This window comes from Gymnoscopelus microlampas (assembly GCF_963454915.1).
Source record: "Gymnoscopelus microlampas genome assembly, chromosome: 2".
NCBI lineage: Eukaryota > Metazoa > Chordata > Actinopteri > Myctophiformes > Myctophidae > Gymnoscopelus > Gymnoscopelus microlampas.
The window spans coordinates 11,176,062-11,199,887 of NC_139939.1; the positions used below are offsets into that span (position 1 = coordinate 11,176,062).

At 43.1% G+C, this 23,826-nt stretch overlaps 1 protein-coding gene across 1 annotated transcript in view; it reads right to left on the minus strand.

Moving 5' to 3' along the window:
- Positions 1-1,121: 1,121 nt before the first annotated feature.
- The window catches only part of dchs2 (dachsous cadherin-related 2), a gene marked incomplete at its 5' end in the record, with an annotated part of 95,322 nt that continues 72,617 nt past the window's right edge, over positions 1,122-23,826 (minus strand). Inside the window, 11 exons of the mRNA XM_084069732.1 lie at positions 1,122-2,401; positions 3,085-3,370; positions 4,157-4,665; positions 4,987-5,098; positions 5,575-5,906; positions 6,416-6,601; positions 13,611-13,752; positions 14,682-14,971; positions 17,307-17,437; positions 18,820-18,971; positions 20,976-21,187. Coding sequence (XP_083925858.1) covers positions 1,212-2,401; positions 3,085-3,370; positions 4,157-4,665; positions 4,987-5,098; positions 5,575-5,906; positions 6,416-6,601; positions 13,611-13,752; positions 14,682-14,971; positions 17,307-17,437; positions 18,820-18,971; positions 20,976-21,187 — 3,542 coding nt within the window. The 3' untranslated portion in view covers positions 1,122-1,211. The remainder of the gene's footprint in view (positions 2,402-3,084; positions 3,371-4,156; positions 4,666-4,986; positions 5,099-5,574; positions 5,907-6,415; positions 6,602-13,610; positions 13,753-14,681; positions 14,972-17,306; positions 17,438-18,819; positions 18,972-20,975; positions 21,188-23,826) is intronic.

Below are 23,826 nucleotides of genomic sequence, written 5' to 3' on the forward strand. Positions count from 1 at the left end.
ATCCAAATATCTTTAGCAATTGACCATGACCGTTTTCAGGCTAAGGACCCCCTAGCTGAGAGAGATGAAGCAGGGATCCCCTCTATATTGTATAAAATTGTGTTTCAGATTAACTTTTTTTTTAAACTTGGTCTGCTTTTTTCCCCCTCTACACCTATACCTCTTGGGCAAAAATAGCCGATCTACAAGCTCACAACGCCTCGCGCTGCGAGGCGTTGTGAGCTTGTAGATCTGCTATTTTTGGCTAAAGTTCTGCTCAGAATAGGGATGCTAGGGTTCAAGTGGTTAATGTAAAACCTAAAAATCATATCACACAAAGATTTGGTGGCCCCCCCTGTAGTAACTGTGAGGGTCCCGGACCCCCTGTTGAAGACCCCTGTTTTAGACTATTAGTCTTGTTTTATACATGTATATATTTGCAGAATCGTCTTTGTGTGCCTTCGTTTATGTGTTGAAAGTGAAAATTTGGATTTCATCACGCAATGAAACGCCATAAAAAAAAAAAAAAAACTACTTCCCGTTTATCACTCACAGAGCAACAGATAAAGAATATTGACAACATTTGAACTGGAATCATGGCCAGGCCACGACGTTTTTAAATTGAGCGAACACAGGGAGGATTATTGAGCTCATTATATTTGAGTGAGCTCGATATGCCTTTACCCCAGGGATAAATAAAGTCCTCTGTCTGTCTGTAATTACCAGGCCTCACCCTAATTACTACTGGTAAATGCTCTTCACCCCTCACCCCCCCGCCCCCCTTCACCCCACCAACAACATATCTTAGCACATTGGTTCTCAAAGTGGGGTCCGGGGACCCCCAGGGGTCCTTGGGGGAGCACCGGGGGGTTCCCGGCAAAATGTGTTAATTTCGCATTCAATTCAGTTGAACCACTTGAGCCCGATGTACATTGGTTATTTGAAAATAGCCGATCTACAAGCTCACAACACGTTGTGAGCTTGTAGATCTGCCATTTTCAAAAAGAATCTTGCAAAAAAAATCTAAAATTTGAATATTTTTTAAACGTTTTAAAACAAATCTTGTATGTGGGGGTCCCTGGCACAAAATATTTTTCAGATGGTGGTCCGTGGCCAAATACATATCAATTTGGGGGTCCTTGACCTGAAAAAGTTTGAGAACCACTGTCTTAGCATTCAGTACCATACATCAGCTTAGTGTAGCATTACTTTTCATGTGATCACACAGTTTTTTAAACTCGCGTGTCCGTCTCCAGCAGGCTGGCTGTGAGGGGACCGCAACAGTCCAGTCTGGTGCTGCTGCTGCCGACCCCGGTGTCAGAGACCACCGGTGAGGAACAGGGGGTCAGCAGAGACAGAGACGGGGAGAAACTAGGGCTCCAATCTGTGTCCCTGCCCGAGGGAGAGTAGGTGCATTTGGGGTAGCAGTAGGGCGGTCCCCTGCTCGGGGAAGCGCCCCGTCCGGGCGCTCGCGTGGGCGCGGTCCGGCCGCCAGGCCGTTGAGCGCCGCCCGTTAAGAGGAGCGGCAGTGGGTGCATGAGACAGCTGGTCTCTAAGGCCGCCAAGTCCTCCCGGCCTCCCTGGAACTCCTCGCCGATGTCGGTGAAGACGGAGGCGAGAGGCCGAAATCGCGGCTCCCAATCCGGGAGGGAGTCCCAGCCGCGGACGCCCCGAAGCCGCCGCTCCTCCTCCTCGCACGCCGGAGAAGAGACGGACCACGTGGACGCGTGGCGATGGGCCTCTCCGAGCGGGATGAAGCCCCTCCTCCCGACGCTCTCCTCCGAATCCCTCACCCTCCCCTCGCCCCCTCCCTCCTCTCCGAAATGGTGGAGGCTCTCCACGCTCGTCTGACCCGCGCTGAGAGACGACACGGACTCCGGTCCGTCCTCCTCCTCCTGCCAAGAGAGGCGGGAGATATCGTCCGCGGAAACGGACGGGTTCGGGATCCGTAAGGTGGGCGGCTTGGACCCCATGGACCCGGCCCTTCGGCCGCACGGATACTCCACGATCCATTTGATCTCCTGGTCCTCCGCCGTCTCCCCCTCCGCGGAGCCGCGGCCGCTAGAGTCGGAGCGTCTATACGGGCTGGAGGCGTTGCTCTTCGCCGGCGCGGCGGGCCGTTTCATCTCCCGCAAGGGGATGCCGTCGCGCGATCTGCCGCCGGACCTGCCGAACGAGTTTGTCGTACGGTGGTGATTTAAGCTGGCGGCGATGGCGGCGGCCTTTCTGATGGCGGTCCGTTTGATCTTGTACTTGAGCACCACGGCCACGAAAGCGACCAGGAGAAGGAGGAACATGAACAGCGCCATGCACAGGCTGAGCACGTGTCCCGTGAGGGGAACGCCGCGGAGGGCCTCCGCCGAGCCGGAGATGTTGATGCTCACCTTGCAGACGGCGGTCTTAGAGTCGAGTCTGGGGCTGCCTGCAGATAGGGGATGTGGGACGATTAGGGGTTTTGATGGTAGGATTATAGTGAGAGAAATAATCATGTGTTTCACGATTATTACAACTAGACCATACCCGTGGGGGGATATGCGCACATGAGCTGGCAACCCGGGAGCCAGCGAACACAAAAACGCTAATGAACAGCTCGGAAAACAGGCTTCGCTGTTAGGTGTACATGGTAATGGTCAAGGGCTGTGTGCAAATTCAGATCAATTGCTCCAGCTACTGAGGAGAAACTGGCAGAACCAATGTTGGCCTCACCACTACACCACGCACTACACCACTACAGAGGTTTGTCAAATTATAGGAGGATGTACATCTATTCCACTATGGATGTATAAAATCACATGAGCTTAAGGTTATATTATATTTTCCCCATTTATATTTTGTTGGCTTTTTTTTTGGAAAATATAATATAACCTTAAGCTCATGTGATTTTATACTGCCTTCCGAAACACAAATAAAACAGTAGACAGCGGTACCGGTAGGAGACACAAAGAGTCTCCTTTGTGTTTCATACCGGAACCGTTGCCTACCGGTCCTCTGGTCATCAAATTATTGGCTTAGGAATGCGACAAAAAACAAAAAAATATCCATGCATTTTTTGGGTGAACTATTCCTTTAACAGTAAAACCGGTTAATTAGTCACCTCATCCCTACCTGCTGACACCATCAGCTCCACGGTGTCCTCGGCGGCGTAGCCGCCTCTCCTGCGATACATGGGGCCCGACACGGAGACGGCGCCCGTGGTCCTGTTGACGGAGAAGAATGGCGAGGGGGCGGGGCTCAGCAGGGCGTACTCCACCAGACCGTCCAGCCCTCGGTCGTGGTCCACGGCCATCACGTGGCCAAGAGCCTCTCCCGGCCTGGCGCTCTCCGGGAGCAGGAAGTGGTAGTGTCTCTGGGTGAAGACGGGGCTGAACTCGTCCACGCCCTTGATGGTCACCTGTAAGATGTGCAACAGCTAATCAACTTCATTCATTTAATCGATTATGATTTTTTTTTTACAGATTATCTACTAAAAATAGTCATAACATGCCCTATTTTGGGCATGTTATAGGTGAAAAGTTTCAAATGAGGTCAACATATTTCAGAAAACTGAAAAACAGCTGATCTACAAGCTCACAATCACCAAGACTAGTTTTTGACAAAGTGTAAAATAACACTTAAAGTATAAAAAACTAATTCAAATATGACATGCTTCTCGAAGCTTCACCGAGGCTCTATGTTCTTCCGTTGGGGGCTCTTCACTGGCAGGTGAGTCAGTAGGATACAACTTTCAGTGACAACACACAAATGTGTGTGGGGAGGAACTGATAGGCTCTGCACAGCAGCCATATTATCACTTCCTTCACAGGTGTTACCAATGATACTAATGAAGGCTCTGTTCCATTTAGTGTAGCACAGTGGTTCTCAGATTTTTCAATTTCCACGACCCCCATAACTCTGAGAGTGTACAAATGGAACCATGAGGGTCCCTGGACCCAAATTTTAGACCCACTGGTGTAACAGAGTGTTTCCAGTGAGCCAACATGCAGAACATCAGCACCCTGACTCTGTTTGACCAGAATGGAACAGAGCCTTCATTAGTATCATTGGTAACACCTGTGAATGTCTTCACAATATGGCTGCTGTGCAGAGCCTATTGCAATAACGACTAAATTGTGGAGAAAATGGGGTAAAAGAGCCACAAATTCAATAAAACAATGATAGTAATCAGCCCTATAGTCACCTGCACTCTCACTGTAGCAGCCTCGCCGCCTCTGTCTCTGGCCTCCACCATGAAGCAGTACTCGCTCTCGCGCTCGTAGTCGAACGTCTGCCTGGTGTGGACGCTCCCCGTCAGCGGGTCCACGGCAAAGCCTTCCTTCCTGTCGGGGCCCCCGCCGCCGCCGCCGCCGCTGTAGTCCATGTAGCAGGAGGACAGGATGGAGTAGGTCAGCCGACCGTACGCGCCCCGGTCACCGTCCACGGCGTGGACCGAACACACCGGGGCGAACGCCGGGAGGTTCTCCGCCACGGAGCAGTTGACCGCGGAGAACGCGAAGCGCGGCGGGTGGTCGTTCTCGTCCAGCACCGCCACGAAGACCACGGCGAACGCCACTTTGCGTTCCTCGGACGACTCCCCGCCGCCGTCAGACGCCCGGACGGTCAGGGTGTATTTAGAGTCTTCCTCGTAGTCCAGAGAGCGGTTGGTGTTGACCGCCAGAAGGCCGGAGCGAGGGCAGAGCGTGAGGTGACCTGAGCAGAGCGTGATATGATATGATAGTTATATACGTTGCCATAGATGTTTATATGTTTATATTTATATATCATAGAAATATTGTCTTTTTCAATGATTGAGTATTATGCTATTCATGTTCTGTTTTAAATAGCTTATTCAAAGCAAGAAGGGTAGGCACTATAAGCTACTAGCTTCAGCCTACACCTTTTCGGTCTAGCAGTCTTGTGCTGCTTTGTTTTTGTTTTAACTGTTTTAATTTTTTATTGTACGAAATGCCATATGTGTGTATGGTTTAGGAGTTGTGACCCAAATAAACATTAACTAACTAACTAACCAACCTTTGGCGTTCCCTGAGATTATGTCGTATCGCAGCAGGCCGTTGGTTCCCAGGTCGGGGTCCCGCGCGCTCACCTGCACCAGGCTCGAACCCGGCGGGCTGTTCTCGCTCACCTGCAGTGGTTGGAAGAAGTACTCAGGTATTTTACTTAAGTAAAAGTAGCAATACCACAATATAAAGATGCTCTGTTACAAGTAAAAGGCCTGTGCAAAATGTTACTTGAGTAAAAGTACAAAAGTATTGGTGTCAAAATAAACTATAAAGTACCAAAAGTAAGAGTACTAAAATGTTTGAAAATAGCAGATCTACAAGCTCACAACGCAATGCGTTGTGAGCTTGTAGATCTATAGATTATGTATAAAATAGGGCTGAAGTGGCTAATGTATGTTTTATAATATAATAATGTATATCTGCAAAGTAACTAAAGTTATCAGATAATTGTAGTGGAGTAAAAGTACAATATTTTCCTCAGAGATGTAGTGGAGTAAAAGTATTGAAAATTGGAAATACTCCAGTTAAGTAAAAGTACCTCAAAATTGTACTGAAGTACTTGAGTAAATGCACTCAGTTACTCTACACCACTGCTCACCTGGGCGTGGTACTCCGTGCTCGCGAACGCAGGGGCGTTGTCGTTGACGTCTGCCACGGTCACGGCGACGACCGCGGAGCCGTTCAGCGGAGGGGTCCCTCGGTCTGAGACCGTCACGGTCAGTGCGTAGCCGTCGGTGGTCTCGCGATCCAGCGGCCGGCAAAGAACCAGCTTCCCGACGACGCTCCTCTGTTGGGTGTGGTGGACCTCCAGGCAGAAGCGCCCGTCCTCGTTCCCCCGGACGATGGCGTAGTCCAGGCGGGTGTTCTCGGGGGACCAGTCGTGGTCCTCGGCGGTGAGGGTGAGCACGGTGCTGCCCGTAGCGGTGTCCTCTGGGAGAGGGTGACAGTTATGATAGTTTAAATCATATCTTTGTATCATTGCTCTTATATCTTTTTTTTTTTTTGTAAATGAATGCCCTCCTTGAACACACTACAGCGTCACACAAAAGTTGCTATTTTGGAATTTTAATCCTTAACAGTAACAATTTTGGACACTGTATGAGGTTAATCCTCACTAAATGCTTTTATGAAATGGCACAATTTCAGTCTACTGATTCTGCTCAGTCTCATTGGTGGACTATTCCACAATGTTTTAATTGTGCCCATTGTGTAAAAAAATATATATACAAAAAAATCTGATTTACAAGCTCACAATGTGCCGTATCGCGGCACATTGTGAGCTTCTAGATCAGCTATTTTGCTAGTGTGGTTCGAGCCGTTTGAATTTCGCCCCCCGACTACCCCGTATAACAAGAAAACTAATAATAACACTAAAACTAATCAAAACTAAGACTTCAAAACATATATATATATAATGAAAAATGCACATCAGTACTAACCTGGGAGGGTGAGCGTGTAGGCATCCTGCAGGAAGTGGGGGGCGTGGTCGTTGGCGTCCAGGATCAGCACGCTGACGGAGGCCATGGCAGAGCGGACGGGATGGCCGGAGTCTCTGGCCTCCACCAGCACCTGGATCAGCTGGTTGGTGGCCACGGCATTCAGGGGCTGGCTGGTGAACACGGACCCTGCGAGAACAATCACTTCAACGTTAATAGGCTCTATGCACAGCAGCCATATTGGGAATGAATTGGGCCCCTTCCTTACTTCCTTCACAGGTGTTACCACCAATGATACTAATTAAGGCTCTGTTCCATTTAGTGTGGCATAGTGGTTGTCTTATTTTCAAGGACCCCCATAACTCTCAGAGTTACACACCCACCATAAGGGGCCATTTGGGAACCAAAATGGAGTGTTTCTAGTGAGCCAACATGCACAATATCAGCACCCTGACCAGAATGGAACAGAGCCTTCATTAGTATCATTGGTAACACCTGTGAAGGAAGTAAGAAGAGGCCCAATTTCTTTCCAATATAGCTGCTGTACATAGAGCCTATTACAAGACTTGAAGACCCAGGTCGGGCTGATATTTGAGATCGGACTGGGCAATTGTTTTGCCAAATTACAGGTCAAATCATCGGTAATCGGCGGTCTAGGACAGTGGTTCCCAAACCTTTTTAGCTTGTGACCCAAAATGATGTCTCCCCGCCGTCCAAACTAGTGAAAATAGCAGATCTACAAGCTCACAACGCCGCTATTTTCTGCTAAAGTCTTCCCAGAATACGGATGCTGGGGTTTAAAACTGCATGACCCCTTATCCCACAGCAGCACTAATTTAACCACTTAAACCCTATACTTAGCTGACTGGATTCCCAAGGGCCCTATACTTAGTTGACTGGATTCCCAAGGGCCCTATTAGTTGACTGGATCCCCGAAGGCTCTATACAAAATATCTTCGCCGAAAATAGCAGCCGATCTACAAGCTGCTATTTTCGCAGAGTGTTCGCCCTCAGACTAGGGATCGCTAGGATTTAAGTGGTTCATTCTGTACCCAGTCCGACCCGCTTCAAATACATTCAGAGACCCTGAACCACACCCAAATTAAAATCAGTCTTTTATTATACTATCAGTTGGATGAAAACGTTTTATTGGCTCTCTTATCACTCCTGTCACGCAAGAGCAATCATGCAATTGCTCAAAACACAGGTATATATTGCGGCTGTTTAAAAGGCCGCGAGGAGCTAAACATGGGAGAGAGACACTTGTATGACATGCATGCCTAAGAATTCAGGTTCACTCCAATCCTTGCGTTTGATCATTTATTCTCCACACAACACGTTAAGTACAACAGTTCCCAGCATACTATTATATCTAAACGTAGATGTTACTGTGTTGCGATATGATATGATACGTTACGTTAGTTGCGGTCAACAGAAATTATCGGCCCACCACCACTACCAGTGCAGTGCCCAATCTGTCAATCAAGTGTGCAATACCTTCTGTCAATAATAAAAACGCAAGACTTGGCATAAGTCACATATGGCTCCTACAGTACAGGCTCCATTTATACAAACTTTCCACTGTCTATGATGATGATGTTTTCACTGTAACACGACTCACTGAGTCTGCATGGGTTTGACATTAAGTTAAACATTAACATGTACAGTACGTTTTACCGCAATGATAACCTCATTGATGCAAACCTTCCACTGTCCATGAATCTATCCCCAACATTCTGTACTAATGTGCATTACCACAACACAACTCACCGTGAGTCTAAACATTAATGTCGAACGTCAACATCGATGTTTTAGTGCGCTATGATAACCTGTCAGATAACAGACGAGGTTGTCCGCTTCTCCACGTGATTTAAGGCTACGCCATTACAGGCAAGCAAGATCTCAGTAATCAGTAATCTCACATGAGACATTAGCGGGGGCGGCTGTGGCTCAGGCGGTAGAGCGGCTGCTTGGGTAAACGGAAGGTTCCCAATTCGATTCCAGGCTGCCCAGAGTTAAGGTCCTTACATACCGGCGAATATAGCGAATATACGCAAAATTCAGACTCGTTCCGAATAATTAAACAGGGTCCCCACACATTTTTAGCAATGAATTTCCAAAACTTTTCCAAAACCTTTCCAGAATATTTAGCCCAATTTCCAGGCCTATATAACAATCATTCGGCGCAATAATGTGTCTCTTACTCCTATGTAGAATGCCCAAAGATAGGCAGTGTAGCAAAAATAAAGTTTGAGACATACATTAGGCTGCCGTCACACAGCCCGTTCGGCGAAAAACTACTTATGTTACATATTTCGTGTAATATTATTCATGTTTATGAAAATGTTTTGTTTTAACAAAATCAATAGCCAAAAACAATGCATAGCCAAATATTTTTCCAGGACCCTTGATAAATTCCAGGACCTTTGATGATGTTTGATCAATTTCAAACCTTTTCCAGTACTGGATTTTTTTTTTTTTAATTTCAAAATATTTCCAGGAATTTCATGACCGTGGGGACCCTGATTAAAAGACGCTTTTTCGCTTTTTCGCTCCATGTACGGAGCCATTGACTTTATAAGGTTTTTTAAAAAACCGCATTATTCGCACGAAAAAAATCGCCCCGGTGTGTAAGGACCTTTAGTGTTGAAGTGTCCTTGAGCAAGACACTGAACCCCTGATTGCGCCCGATGAGCATGTCGGTGTGTGAATGTGTGAATATAATGCCCAGGGCTGCCTTGGATACAGGCACTATATAAATGGACCATTTATGATAGCCTAATTATGCACTAATTAGGCTATATTAGGCAACCAGGCCAGTCTATGAATGCGAAGGGAAAAAAAATGTCACCCTAAAATAGCTAATTGCCATTTTGTGAGGGATTTACAAAAGCACAAAGAAACGTGCTAAAAAAAAACATGCCCAAAAAGTGACACCAGGGTTAAAGTGGTTACTGGGGAGTTAACAGTGGAGAGAGAGAGATAGACAGGATAGGAACTAATATGGAGAGGATTACATACAGAAAATGGCCTGCTGGCTGGGAATCTGAGCTGATCAGGGCATTTTGCACCCCTGTGGAATGCTAACCACTTGGCTATCGTGTCACCCCAAGCTGTGAAACGTACTTAAAAGGAGCACTTCACACATTTTCAACCTACTGTTCAGAAGCCTGCCAACCAATGACATGATCAGTATGGAGGTTTTGTCCTTTCAACCACCAATGAGACACACAGCGAGTAGACGGAAATGGTGCCATCTTATCATGAGCACTAGAGAGGACCAATTATATGAAGACGCTGTCTGGTTGAAAATGGGTGAGTGCTTCTTCAAGCGTGAACCCACACAAGAGTGAAGGGTGGAATGTCTTCATGGACAGAGTCATGATAAAGTCAAGGCCCTGAGAACTCTATTCCACACTGACACAAATCCAGGTTTCACTTCCCATTAATATAACTGACCACAACGCATGACAAAGAAGAGCTGTTGGCCAGCGCTGCAGAAGGCTGCTCTATCTCAGCTCTATTCGGTTGGAAGTCTTCTCACTTAGGGGCTTTGGAGATGCTTTTACATAACAGATAATAGCCAGTGGTGGAAGAAGTACTCAGATTTTTTTTGTTTAAAGGTAGGGTAAGTGATGTATTTTCGTTAAAATAATTGTTAAATACTTTAGCTCTATATTCTGATAGTAATCATTGCTATAGTATAGAGCGTTTGTTCAGTAACAGGAGTCACCCTGTCTCTCAAGCTCTTTAGTAAAAAAAAAAAAGAGCTGGAAATGCATTTTCAGGTCAGGATACCAATTTTATCCAATCTCATCCAGGATACAGGATAAACAAGTGCAATTGGAATTGATGACACAAAGAAATGAGCAGACACACTTGGAACTGGAACACTATAACATTGAAGATGATAAATGGCTACTCTTTCCTGATTGGCTGAAATTGGCAACCCACCTGAAAATGTATTAAAGAGCGAGAGAAATGAGGAGACCCCTGTTACTGAACAAACACTCTATAGCAATGACTACCATCAAAATATAGTGCTTTAACCTTTTAATAAAAAACCTTTTGTAAATATATCAAATATATATCACTTACCCTACCTACCCAAGTCAAGTTTGGGTTGTGTATTAATCTTGTCATGATATAACTGAAGATATATCTTGCTCCGTTGCTCCTTTGATTAGAAACTGATCATCCAAAAATAGTCTCCTCATTGACCAATGTCCCCCCCTGTATGAATGAATGAACCATTGTAAAGCGCTTTGAGCACTTGGAAAAGCGCTATAAAAATGCAATTCATTGAAACAGGTCAACCAGGTGCTCTAAGGAGATCTTTTTTTTTTTAAGTCTAAAAAGTATGCTGAAGGTGTGTCTAGGATCAGCAGGAATTGCAGGCTTCAAAAGAAAAGGAGACAAAATGTATTATATAAAATGTGCAAGCTCTCCACATTTTGTGAGTGCTCGGATTTCCTTTTCTTTTTACTTTACTTGAGTATTATTGTTATTATTATTATTTTATTTTTTTTATTTTACTTACTATCACTCTAGTCTAACCACTACATTTCACAATATTGTATTTTTGACTCCACTATATTTCTAGAAAGGGACCCCCAGTCCCTAAATGTGCTTTGAGCACTTGGAAAAGCGCTATAAAAATGCAATTCATCGAAACAGGTCTCAAAGTCACTCTTTTAGTTTTTTGCAAACAATAGATTCTGCCAATATATAACATCAGGTTACACAGCTTTTTAATGACAACTTTTTGATTAGCTATTTGTATTTGGAAGAATGCAAATAGTTCTTCTAAAAGAAAATGCTGTACTGGGTTTTGTGATGTTATATTGTCTCTGTCGGGTGGATACCTCATATCTCCAAAACATTTACTTTTCAGGATTCAAAATCAAAATTAGCTAAATTTGCTGATCTACAAGTTCAAAACGTGTCGCCTCACGCCGCGTTTTCGAGCTTGTAGATCTGCTACTTTTGATGCTTTTGTGTGACACTGTAGTATGATCAAGTAGGGCGTTAATATATGAAAAAACACAGAAAGTTGAAAATGGAAATAGCAACGATATATCGTCAAAATCTGCTTTTTTTTGTGCGTTCGTTTATGTGCTAACAGCGTGACTTTGAGAGCTGTTAGACTGTGGCAATGTAAGTGCAAGACTGTTTTGTGATGATCCGCTTCTAATCAACGGAGCAGTTGGACTGGCTATATCATGTTACTTTGCAGCACTGACAGAAGCATGGCCTATTAGTAACACTCTGCAATCCACGACCTCTCAACGCCTGTCTCCACCACTCCATCTCTCTGTCGGGTCTGTTTCTCGTACTCATTTGCACGTTTGCAAGTTAACCCAGTAAGACCGGGAACGCATCTCTGTCATTTTAAGATTTCTTTGGGCTATTCAAAAAATAGCAGATATACAAGCTCATAGCGCGGCACCGAGTGCCGCGCTATGAGCTTGTAGATCTGCTATTTTTTTTATAATCGTGGAAAATGTGTGAAAATTTTGAATATATATCTTTTAAAGCAAACATTTGCTTCTGGGCAGGGGTCCCTGGAACATTATGTTTTGAGATGGGGGTCCGCGGCCAAATACATATCATTTTGGGTGGTCCGTTGACATGAAAAAGGTTCTAAGCACCACTGATATTATAGCAAAATAACTTTTTTCAAAAAACTGTTAGAGATTTTGAAGACATGTGTAGAATCCCCAGAAACAAAGATTTGAGTTACAAATGTTCGCTTTTAAAAATATATATATATATTCAAAGATTTGCACGAATTCTCACGATAAAAAAAATAAAATAGCAGATATACAAGCTCATAGCACGGCACTTGTATATCTGCTATTTTTTCAATAGCCCAAGAAATCTTAAAATGACACGGATGCGTTCCCGGTCATAATGGGTTAAAACATTAGCATAGTTGGAACTGCGTCTTTTGGCAGAGCGGAGCGGTGAGCATAACCTTGACGGCTGCATGCAGAGCTGTTTAGAAAACTGGGCAAGTCTCTTGTGTTCTGTTGGAATAAACCGCTTTATTGACACAGGCCGTAAAAAACAAGACGAGCCCGCGCCAGAGAAATGTGATTTTAATAGAGGGAATAAACAGGCTGAATATGAAAATGAGCCTGCCAGACAGTCGTACGAGGCCTGAACCTTGGAAAGCACGCAGCGGCAGGCTGATGGAGTGCAGCACTTTCAATGTCACTCATAATCAGTGGGGGAAAGTACATCTACTCAAGTACTGTACTTTAGTACTTTCTTTTTAGTACTTTACTTGAGTAGAAGAAAACACAGAGGCCAACCAGGTGCTCTAAGGAGTTCTTTTTTTTTTAAGTCTAAAAAGTATGCTGAAGGTGTGTCTAGGATCAGCAGGAATTGCAGGCTTCAAAAGAAAAGGAGACAAAATGTATTATATAAAATGTGCAAGCTCTCCACATTTTGTGAGTGCTCGGATTTCCTCTTCTTTTAACTTTACTTGAGTATTATTATTATTATCTTTTATTTTTTTTTACTTACTATCACTCTAGTCTACACACTACATTTCACAATATTGTATTTTTGACTCCACTATATTTCTAGAAAGGGACCCCAGTCCCTAAATGTAGGCTACAGAAAATACTTGAATTAACCACTTATTTGAAATTGATAGTGAAAATACCCGATATAGAAGCTTGCAAGCTTGTATATCTCCCTGACTCCATCCTCCGTCAGAGTTAGTTTGAATGAATGTAGAATTATGTGCAGTATGTAATCTTTATACATATGTGATGTGAGGGAACTTAATTTAATTGACTACATTAAGACCTGGGACGTCACTTTAGATTTCTTTGGCTATTTTTGAAAAATCTTGGGGGAAAAAAATCGTTTTTTTTTTCAAAAAACTGTTAGGATTTAGAAAACATTTTGAAGAATCGCCTCAGGTCTTAATGGGTTAAAAAAATATTTGTATTTTAAACCAAAAAGCCAGTGTGCCAGTGATTGCCCTCCCCTGTGCCAATGTTGGCACCCGTGCCTAAGGTTGCCTACCCCTGCCCTACTTGATCATACTACAGCGTCACACACAATTATCAAAAGTAGCAGATTCTCAAGCTTGAGCTTGTAGATCTGTTACTTTTGCTGTTTTTGAATTTGAATCCTGAAAAGTAACAGTTTTGGGATTTTCTTTCGGTTTTGGGTTTCTTACCGTTGTCAGGGTGGACGTGGAGGCCGTACAGAGGAGACGACAGCAGTCTGTATGTCACTCTGCCGTTGTCACCAGAGTCTCTGTCACTGGCTGATACCGACAGCACCAACGTGTCGGCCGGGGTCAGCTCTGACAACTCCACCTGCAAGACAATGAGACTCATGAGAGAGAGAGAGGCCACTTTGGTTCCATAATTCCTTTATTTTGTACTCTCAAACTGTGGAATAAACTCCCAATAGGCTCTATGCACAGCAGCCATATTGGAAAGAAATTGGGCCCCTTCCTTACTTCCTTCACAGGTGTTACCAATGACGCTAATGAAGGCTCACTCAAGTCAGGGTGCTGATATTGTGCATGTTGGCTCACTAAAACACTCCACTTTGGTTCTCAAATGGCCCCTTATGGTGGGTGTGTAACAAATGGAACCAAATGGACCCGTAAGGGTCCATTTGGTTCCATTTGTACACTCTCAGAGTTATGGGGGCCTTTTAAAATAAGACAAACCACTATGGCACACTAAATGGAACAGAGCCTTAATTAGTATTATTGGTGACACCTGTGAAGGAGGTAAGGAAGGGGCCCAATTCATTCCCAATATGGCTGCTGTGCATAGAGCCTATTGCAGTTCAGAACTGCAGACTCGCACCATTTCTCCGCTGTAGTCTGAAGACTATACCTCTTCAAACTCCACCAGATATCGTGGTCACTTGTTGTCAAGTTTTGTTATAGTCCGGTTCTTTGTGTTTTCGTTAACATTTTTGGGTGATGGTGGAAAACTATAGCCTACATTATTTTTTGGAAACTTCTGAGAACAACAAATCATAAAATCCATGATTTTCCATTTGCACAAAACCCCAATTTGGCAGCCATCTGGGATTTCGAACAATGGCGACCATGGAATACTCGTTGTTCTATTCCAGATAACGTAGAATCGGGGTCAGACACACACACACACACACACACACACACACACACACACACACACACACACACACACACACACACACACACAGAGAGAGACGAACACAGGGTCTGTGTAGAAGATAATACGGTATAGTTACTTATAGCTACCTGGTAGGCGTGACGGGTGAAAACCGGCGCGTTGTCGTTGGCGTCCAGCACGTGAACTTTGACCTCTGCGGCGGTGCGGTGGAGGGAGTCGGACGCCCAGACGGTCAGGGTGTGCTCCTTCAGGTCCTCGTAGTCCAGGGGGCGGGTCAGCGTCACGGCGCCGCTGTAGCGGTCCATGGAGAAGCAGCAGCCGTCGGTGTCGCTGTCATCGTGGAAGCTGTAGGTCAGAGGAGGGCTGAGGTCCGCGTCGGTGGCCGTCACCTGTGTCACCGTGTACCCAGCGGGCAGGTCTATAAGGGACAGCCAGAGTCATTACAACAGTAGTGGTGTAAAGTAACTAAGTAAATTTACTCAAGTACTGTACTTAAGTACAATTTTGAGGAACTTTTACTTTACTGGAGTAATTCCAATTGTCTATACTTTTACTTTTACTCCACTACATCTCAGAGACAAAATATTGTACTTTTACTCCGCTACAATTATTTGAAAACTTTAGCTACTAGTTACTTTGCAGATATAAATTATTACATTATAAAACATACAGTAACCACTTTAGCCGTATTTTATACCTAGGCTATTTGAAAATAGCCGATCTACAAGCTCACGACGCGTCGCGACGCGTTGTGAGCTTGTAGATCTGCAATTTTCAAATATTTTGGTACTTTTAGTACTTTAAGTACATTTTGATACCAATACTTTTGTACTTTTACTTTTTTTTTTGTAGATCTGCTATTTTCAAATATTTTGGTACTTTTACTTTTTCTACTTTAAGTACATTTTGATACCAATACTTTTGTACTTTTACTTTTTTTTTTGTAGATCTGCTATTTTCAAATATTTTGGTACTTTTACTTTTTGTACTTTAAGTACATTTTGATACCAATACTTTTGTACTTTTACTTTTCTACTTTGAATTCCGGACTTTTACTTTTTACATTGCAGTATTGACACTTTTACTTAAGTAAAACATTTGAGGACTTTTTCCACCACTGATTACAACAGTGGCTCTCAAACCCTTTTCATTGTCAAGGAACTAATCGTTGTTGTCGGGCAGAAACCTCTTATCTCCATATTCTAACTTTTTGTGTTTTTTTCTGTAAATTAACGCCCTACTTGATCATACTTCAGCGTCACAAAAAAGCATCAAAAGTCGGAGACCTACAAGCGACGCGTTTCGAGCTTGTAGATCTGCTACTTTTGCTATGTTTGAATCCTGAAAAGTAACACAATATGTGAGCTTGTAGATCCACTATTTTCAAATTGCCGATTGTTTATAGGGGTTAAACAGATGTTTATGTTATATTACCTGATTTTGCGTGCGACCCCCTGGAAGCACCGCAAGGACCCCTGGGGGTCCCCAGTCTCTGCTTTGAGAACCGCTGCATTACAACATACAGTAATACAGTACCGATGTTTACCAGCCAGCGCGATACCACAAACACACATTAATTAACTGACGAAAACGCATGATGTAGTGCAGTGGCTCCCACACATTATTTTCCTTGGAGCACCCCCTCTCACATCTGTCAAAACCGAGACCCCCCACATGGGCGCACATGCTCACAATGCATCGCATTGTGAGCATGTAGATATAGGCGCTTTTTTTTTACCCATTAAGACCTGGAACAGTGTCATTTTTTGATTTGAGCTAAAAAGCATTATTTTACACTTTGGGCTATTCAAAAATAGCAGATATACAAGCTCATAGCGCGGCACCGAGTGCCGCGCTACGAGCTTGTAGATCTGCTATTTTTGAAAAATCGTGAAAATGTGTGCAAATCTTTGAATATATATATTTTTAAAGCGAACATTTTTAACTAAAATCTTTACTTCTGGGGGTCCCTGGAACAACATATTTTGATGGGGGTCCGCGGCCAAATACATATCTTTTTGGGGGTCCTTGACATGAAAAAGATTGAGCACCACTGATATAGAAACATGCGTTTTTTCAGAATGCTGTTGAGATTTAGGAGACATGTAGAATCGGCTTCAGGTCTCAATGGGTTAAACTGGAGTGATCACTCGCGCTATGAGCTTGTATATCTGCTATTTTTGAATAGCCAGAGAAATCTAAAATGGTTCCTGGATTGAATAGGTTAATAACAGCATAATGTATGTATGTGCGTGTATAGTCTGTAACAATCTACCTGCTGTATAGAAAACACTGCCGTTTCATGGTCATTCACGAGAAGCGTAATCAGAGTGAACAGGCCAGCTGTAACATTTACACGTTACTGTATCAGTATCACAAAGTGCCTTAAAAATAAAGACATAGAAAAACGATGGGTCGGATTCGGGCTCGGGTTGGACGCATGTTTACAATGAATGATTGGGTTCGAGCAGGGCTGAGTTACCACTGTTTCCGTCTCAGGATGGGTTCGGACAATAAAATGCGGCCCGCGCTGCCTGTAAACACCAGGTTATACCACACTGGAGTCCTTACTTCATTTGTGTTGAGTAAATCATAATATAGTCAGTTTTAGTTGCGTTTCCAGCTTGCAGATCTGCCATTTTTCATACTTTTGTGTGACGCTGTTCTGTAGTATGATAATAATAATAATAATAATATAATTATAAACAGTTCTGTTATATAATAATGCAGGGTGATGCATATTGAGGTCTTACTCTCTGCTATAAGCACCGGCTCCATGGGGGGCAGGGTGGGGGGGTTGTCGTTCACATCCACCACCTCCACCCTGATGGTGGTGCTGCCACTGAGGGGAGGGCGCCCCCTGTCTGTCACCCGCAGCACCAGCCTGCAATGTCAGAGGGACAGACAGGTACAGTATGACATCTGACACAATGACAGCTAAGAGTGCAACTGTCTAAGGCAGTGGTTATAAACCTGTGGGTCGGGACCCCGGCATGATTTTGGGGGGGTTTAAATGACAATTTACATTTTTGATACCTAAAAAAAAAGAAAATAGAAAAGACATGAAAAGAAAAAAGACCATTACTGCATCAAAAGTAATCAACAGACTATACTATAAAAAAACTGGTCAAACATTGGCCAAATTGTCAAATAATATAAGAAAGAGGCAAAACCATGATAAATACTTTTAAAGCATTAAGACCTGAGGCGATTCTTTAAAAAAATCTAAATCCTAACAGTTTTTGGAAAAAAAAAAAAATCAAAAAAATGAAAATAGCAGATCTACAAGTTCATAGCGCGGCACCGAGTGCCGCACTATGAGCTTGTAGATCTGCTATTTTTGAATAGCCAAAGAAATCTAAAGTGACACAGGTGCATTCCAGGTATTAAAGGGTTAATGTGTTGTAAAACGGAATGTCAAGAAACCTTTAATACCAAATTGGCCATAATGTCAAATGTTACGTAAGAAAGAGGCAAACATTGTGAAAATAGCCGATCTACAAGCTCACAACGCCTCACAGCGCCTCGCAACGCGAGGCGTCGAGAGCTTCACTTGTAGATCATCTATTTTCACAATTTGTATCAGTGGAACCGAGTCAAACTAAATGTAATGCCTCAACTCCTACAATTCCAAGTGCTTGTCAGGGTGGGGGGTCCCCAGTTCAAATATGATTATTTTGGGATCTTTTTTTCTTAAAATAAGTGTTAGATAGCTCAATATTCTGATAACAATCATTGCTAGAGCGTTTGTTCAGTAACAGGGATCTTGCTCTCTCTGAGCTGGAATAAATGAGCTGGAACACAAGCTGATAAATGATTTTTGTAGGGTTTTCTCACCTGTTCGGATAATATTTTTCCTGAAAATATGTTTTCTGATTGTTAAGCAGCGGTCTTCAACGTTTTCAGGGCAAGGACCCCCTAGCTGAGAGAGAGATGAAGCAGGGACCCCCACTATATTGTATAGAATTGTGTTTCAGATAAACTTTTGCTGCTCTTTTTTCCCTATAACTCTTTGCCAAAAATGGCCGATCTACAAGCTCACAACGCCTCGCAACGCGAGGCGCTGTGAGCTTGTAGATCAGCTATTTTTGGCTAAAGTTCTCCTCAGAAAAAGGGATGCTAGAGTTCAAGTGGTTAAGGTAAAAAAAAGAAGTCATATCACACAAAGATTTGGCGGACCCCCTGTAGTAACTCTGGGGACCACCTAGGGGTCCCGGACCCCCTGTTGAAGACCCCTGTGTTAAGATGAAGGTGAAGACAACTCACTTGTACGAGGCGATGAGTTCCCGGTCCAGCACAATGTTGGTAGCCAGGATTCCTCGCACAGAGTCCAGGATGAACGCTCCGTTAGCGTTCCCCGACGCGATGGAGAAGTCCACCTGACCGTTAACACCGCTGTCTGCGTCCGACGCAAACACCTGACAATGAAACCCAGGACATTTTTATTAAACACCCTGTAAAGCAGTCATAATATGTAATTATATGTATTCTCAGTTTGTCGCACTGCACAGAATTATGTGTTATTTAACTTTCCCAAACTTTTCAGGCCGCGACCCCCCCAAATAATCATATTTGAGCTCGGGACCCCCCACCCTGACAAGCACTTTTAGGCAAGAATTGTAGGCATTACATTTAGTTTGACTCTGTTCCAAAGATAAATATTGTGAAAGCAGCCGAACTACAAGCTCACAACGCCTCGCAGTGTGAGGCGAAGTGAGCTTGTAGATCGGCTATTTTCACAATGTTTGCCTCTTTCTTACGTAACATTTGACATTATGGCCAATTTGGTATTACATGTTTCATGACATTCAGTTTTACAACACATTAAAAGTATTTATCATGGTCCTTCAAACGTGTATTAAACGTTTTAACTGAAAAATCCACTCCAGTGGTCCATGGCAGGATTTTTTTCTCTCTGATTTCTAAAGCCTTTTCAACTGCAATGAAAAAAGAAATCTTTGCCTGCGGGTGTCACTGTTGAGGCATTTTGACTGTCAATCATCCCCCCCCCCCTCCCAAAGGAATGGATAGGGGAGGGGAGGGGCGGAGAGGAGATGGGGTGGGATTAATCGACTGTGACATCAAAGTCAAGGGGCCAATCACAGATTACGTTTCTTGGGGTCTAATTGAGGTCATAAAACACCCCAAAAAACATAAAAAATAAAAAAAGTGAAAATGAACGTCATAAAACCTTTAAAAAGGTCTTAAAAGTCATTACATTTTCACTTTAGAAATGTTCAGATACCCTGTATACACTTATACTGTATTTTGATTTGTTTACTGTTGAGTGAGAAAACAATGTTGCACATTAAGCTAATCAACATATTTGGGGACCCCCCGGCGCCTGGAAGAACCACTGATTTAACAAACCCACCAAATTATTTTTAAAATTGCCAAGTTTCGAAAAATTAGGTTTCAAAGCCATTCAAAACCAAGCTGCCCTCTCTGATGTGAACACTCGGGGTGTGTCCGCTGAAACTCGCTGTGTTGACTTCCCATGATACACTTGGGGCAGGAAGTGTGATTATTGTGTTGTTTACGTTAATTATTTAACTATGGGAATGTAATGGGGGATTGTGTGTTGGGACTTTATGTGTAGTCTTGTGTCATGGTGTTCATTTGGTGATTTATGTTGATTATTATGTATTTTGGTGTAACACCATGAGTGTGATGTCACCTTCACAAGTAACTGGAACAGGAAACCCACCCTCTGAACAGGTATGCACAGAATCTATTAAACTATGAAATCATGTGTGTGTGTGATTCATGTGTCTGTGTTTGATGTTTATGTATCTCTGTGTGTGTGTGTGTGTGTGTGTGTGTGTGTGTGTGTGTGTGTGTGTGTGTGTGTGTGTGTGTGTGTGTGTGTGTGTGTGTGTGTGTGCGTATGTATGTTCCTGCGTGTGTATGAATCTGTGTGTGTAATAATTAGGCCTGTCACAATTATTACATAAGCATCTAATCGCAACTATTTGAGATAATCGCAATTATTTTAACCTTTTTTTTTACCTTGTAAATCAGCTATTTTTAACTTTTTTTTTTTAATAAAATGTATAAATGTCAGTAATCTTCAGTAATGTCACTAAAGTAGGCCTATTGGGGACACCTCAACCCATTGCCAGGGCCGGGAATCGAACCTGGGACCTTCTGTTTCCCAGGTGGTTCAATAGAGTAAAACTCGATTCACACATATTTGCGCGCCAGGGTCATGCGCCGAAAAAACGCGTTTGAGCTTGAAGATCTGCTATTTTCCGGCTCTACCTTACACTTAAAAATGCTAAAATGTTTGAAGAATGCCATTCATAAAATCGCCGTCCTAAAATGTTATTGTCCTCACAAGTATAGTAACACAAACGTGCGTATGTGCGTGTGTGCGCTCCTGTGTGTGCATGCATGCGTGTGTGTGAGTGAGGTGTCAGCACCTGCATGATGTAGGAGTTGGGGACTTGTCCCTCCCAGACGGCCGTCTTGTAGTGGGCGTGTTCAAAGGCGGGAGCGTTGTCATTGACATCCAGCAGGGTGACAGACACCCTGCAGTGGGCAGTGTGACGCCCACTGTCCCCCACCACCACCAAGTTGACCTGGTGACTGTCCTCAAAGTCCAGAGAACCCCGTCTCTGCACCCGGATCTCACCTGGAGGACAAGGACACACAGGAGGGTTATTACCGTTGATTTGATGCAGTCTCCATGAACGTTTTTCACAAAATATCAGGTTGAAATAGGTGTTAAAGGTTTCATGACATCAAATTTCAATTGTTTTATTTTTCTGGTTTCATTTTTGGTTTTCACACCTCAATTACAGCCAAAACAACTGAACTTTGAACATTCAGTGGATTTTCTGTGGTTTGGGGTTTTCTGAATAATTAGGCTCAGAAAAGTGCTGTGATTGGCCCGTGGACTTTGATGTCCATTAATCCCGCCCCCTCTACTCCCCTCCCCTCCCCTTCTCCTATTGGGGGGGGGCGGGGCAGAGCGGAGGCGATGACAGGGAAAATCCCTCAACAGTGACACCAGCAGGCAAATAGTTTTTTTTTTATTTGGCGGGGGCGGTAACATAGGGTTTTCTCACCGTCAGATGATGCTTCATATCCATATGAGTCAAACCGCCCGGCTCATTTGTTTATTTTTGGAACACAGTTCTTATATGCCGCGATATTAAACACTTCTATGGGAATTCAGAATGGTAACTGACACAGGTATGATGCGTAAATTACGTCAGACTTCGGTGCCCTGTTCTGATAGTAATAATTGCTATAGAGCAGGGGTCTTCAACAGGGGGTCCGGGACCCCTAGGGGGTCCTCAGAGTTACTACAGGGGGGGGCACCAAATCTTTGTGTGATACAGTATGTGATACACTTGAACCCTAGCATCCATTTTCTGAGGAGAACTTTAGCGCGAGGCGTTGATCTTGTGGATCGATTATTTTTGTCAAAGAGGTATTATGTGTAGAGGGGAAAAAGAGCAGAACAAGTAAAAAATGTTATAATTAACTGAAATACAATGTTATACAATATAGAGGTGGTCCCTGCTTCATCTCTCTCTCAGCTAAGGGGCCCTGAAAAAGACCCCTGCTATAGAGTCTTTGTTCAGTAGCAGGAGTCTCCCCGTCTCTCCGGTTCTTTAGTAGACATAAAACACATTTTCAGGTCGCATACCGTTTTCATCCTAACTCATACAGGATGCAGGATAAACAAGTGAAATTGGAAGTGATGAAACAAAGAAATGAGCAGACATAATTGGAACTGGAACACAGCTGATGAATGGGTTCTTTCATCTGATTGGAAGAATTTGCAACCCACCTAATCTCCTCTAGAAAAAGTTTGACCGCCATAGTTGTGTTAGTTATATTGTATTAACATACTCTAACTCTACCATACAGAGTGGACATAATACCATTTTATTCACTAAAATAAGTTATGTGGTGTAGTTTAAAGTGGCTTTCAAACATCAAAAAACAGGATTCAACTGTACAAACCCAGACTAAGCCTGTTGATCCCGTTTCGGTTTTTCTTTTATTCAAACAGGAAAGGGAAAATCGCATAATGCCATAAAAACGTCTTTTAAAATACTGTTGAGTCCTACTCAGCAAAAAAAAAAAGGCTGCTTTTCAGACAACTTCCTGTCCCGCAGCAAAAGGAAATAACAGACTGGATTTTTTTAAAGGAGCATAATTCAAAGGGAAAGATATTAATAATAACAATAAAACGGATCTAGACATTAAGAGCAGGGAAATGGAAACAGAGGTAAGAAATAAAGGCTTGGTTCACAGCCCGCTGGATCTGAACCATTATATCGTTGCTGTCGGGCAGAAACCTCTTATCTCCATATTTTAACTTTTTGTGTTTTTTCATAAATTATCGCCCTACTTGATCATACTACAGCGTCCCACAAAAGCATCAAAAGTAGCAGATCTACAATCTCGAAACGCGACGCGAAGCGACGCGTTTCGAGCTTGTAGATCTGCTACTTTTGATGCTTTTGAATTTGAATCCTGAAAAGTAACAGTTTTGGACTTGTGAGGTTTCCACCCGACAGAGACGTTTTTCATTGAATCCCAGTGGTGGAAAGTAACTAAGTATATACTATATATACTCAATTACTGTACTTAAAGGAGTAGTTCACCCAAAAAATTACTTATTTTCTATCAATTGCACACCCCATGAAGCCTTGAATCCATGGATTTATTTTTGTTTTTGTGGCATTCCTAAGCCAATAATTTGATGACCGTCTCCTACCGGATACACACCCGGTCATCAAATTATTGGCTTAGGAATGCCACAAAAAAAAAAAAAAATCCATGAATTCAAGGTTTCATAGGGTGTGCAATTGATAGAAAATACGTCATTTTTTGGGTGAACTCCTCCTTTAAGTAATTGAGAGCCCGTAAGTATCAATTGGTTATTTTATTTTACTTGTGTATTCCCATTATGTCAATACTTATACTGTATACCCATACGTCTACTCACCACATCTCAGAGGCAAATATTGTAGTTTTTACTCCACAACAATTATTTGACAACTTTAGTTTCTAGTTACTTTGCAGATTTACATTATTATTACAAAAAAACATACATTAACCAATTAAGACCTATTTTATACTTTGGCTATTCGAAAATAGCCGATCTAAAAGCTCTCAACGCATCGCATTGTGAGCTGGTAGATTGACTATTTCTGAGAAATTGACAAATTTAGAAAATGGGCATTATGCATAATGAGTTCTTTTACTCTACTGTAAGTATATTTTGATGCCAATACTTTTTTTGTACTTTTA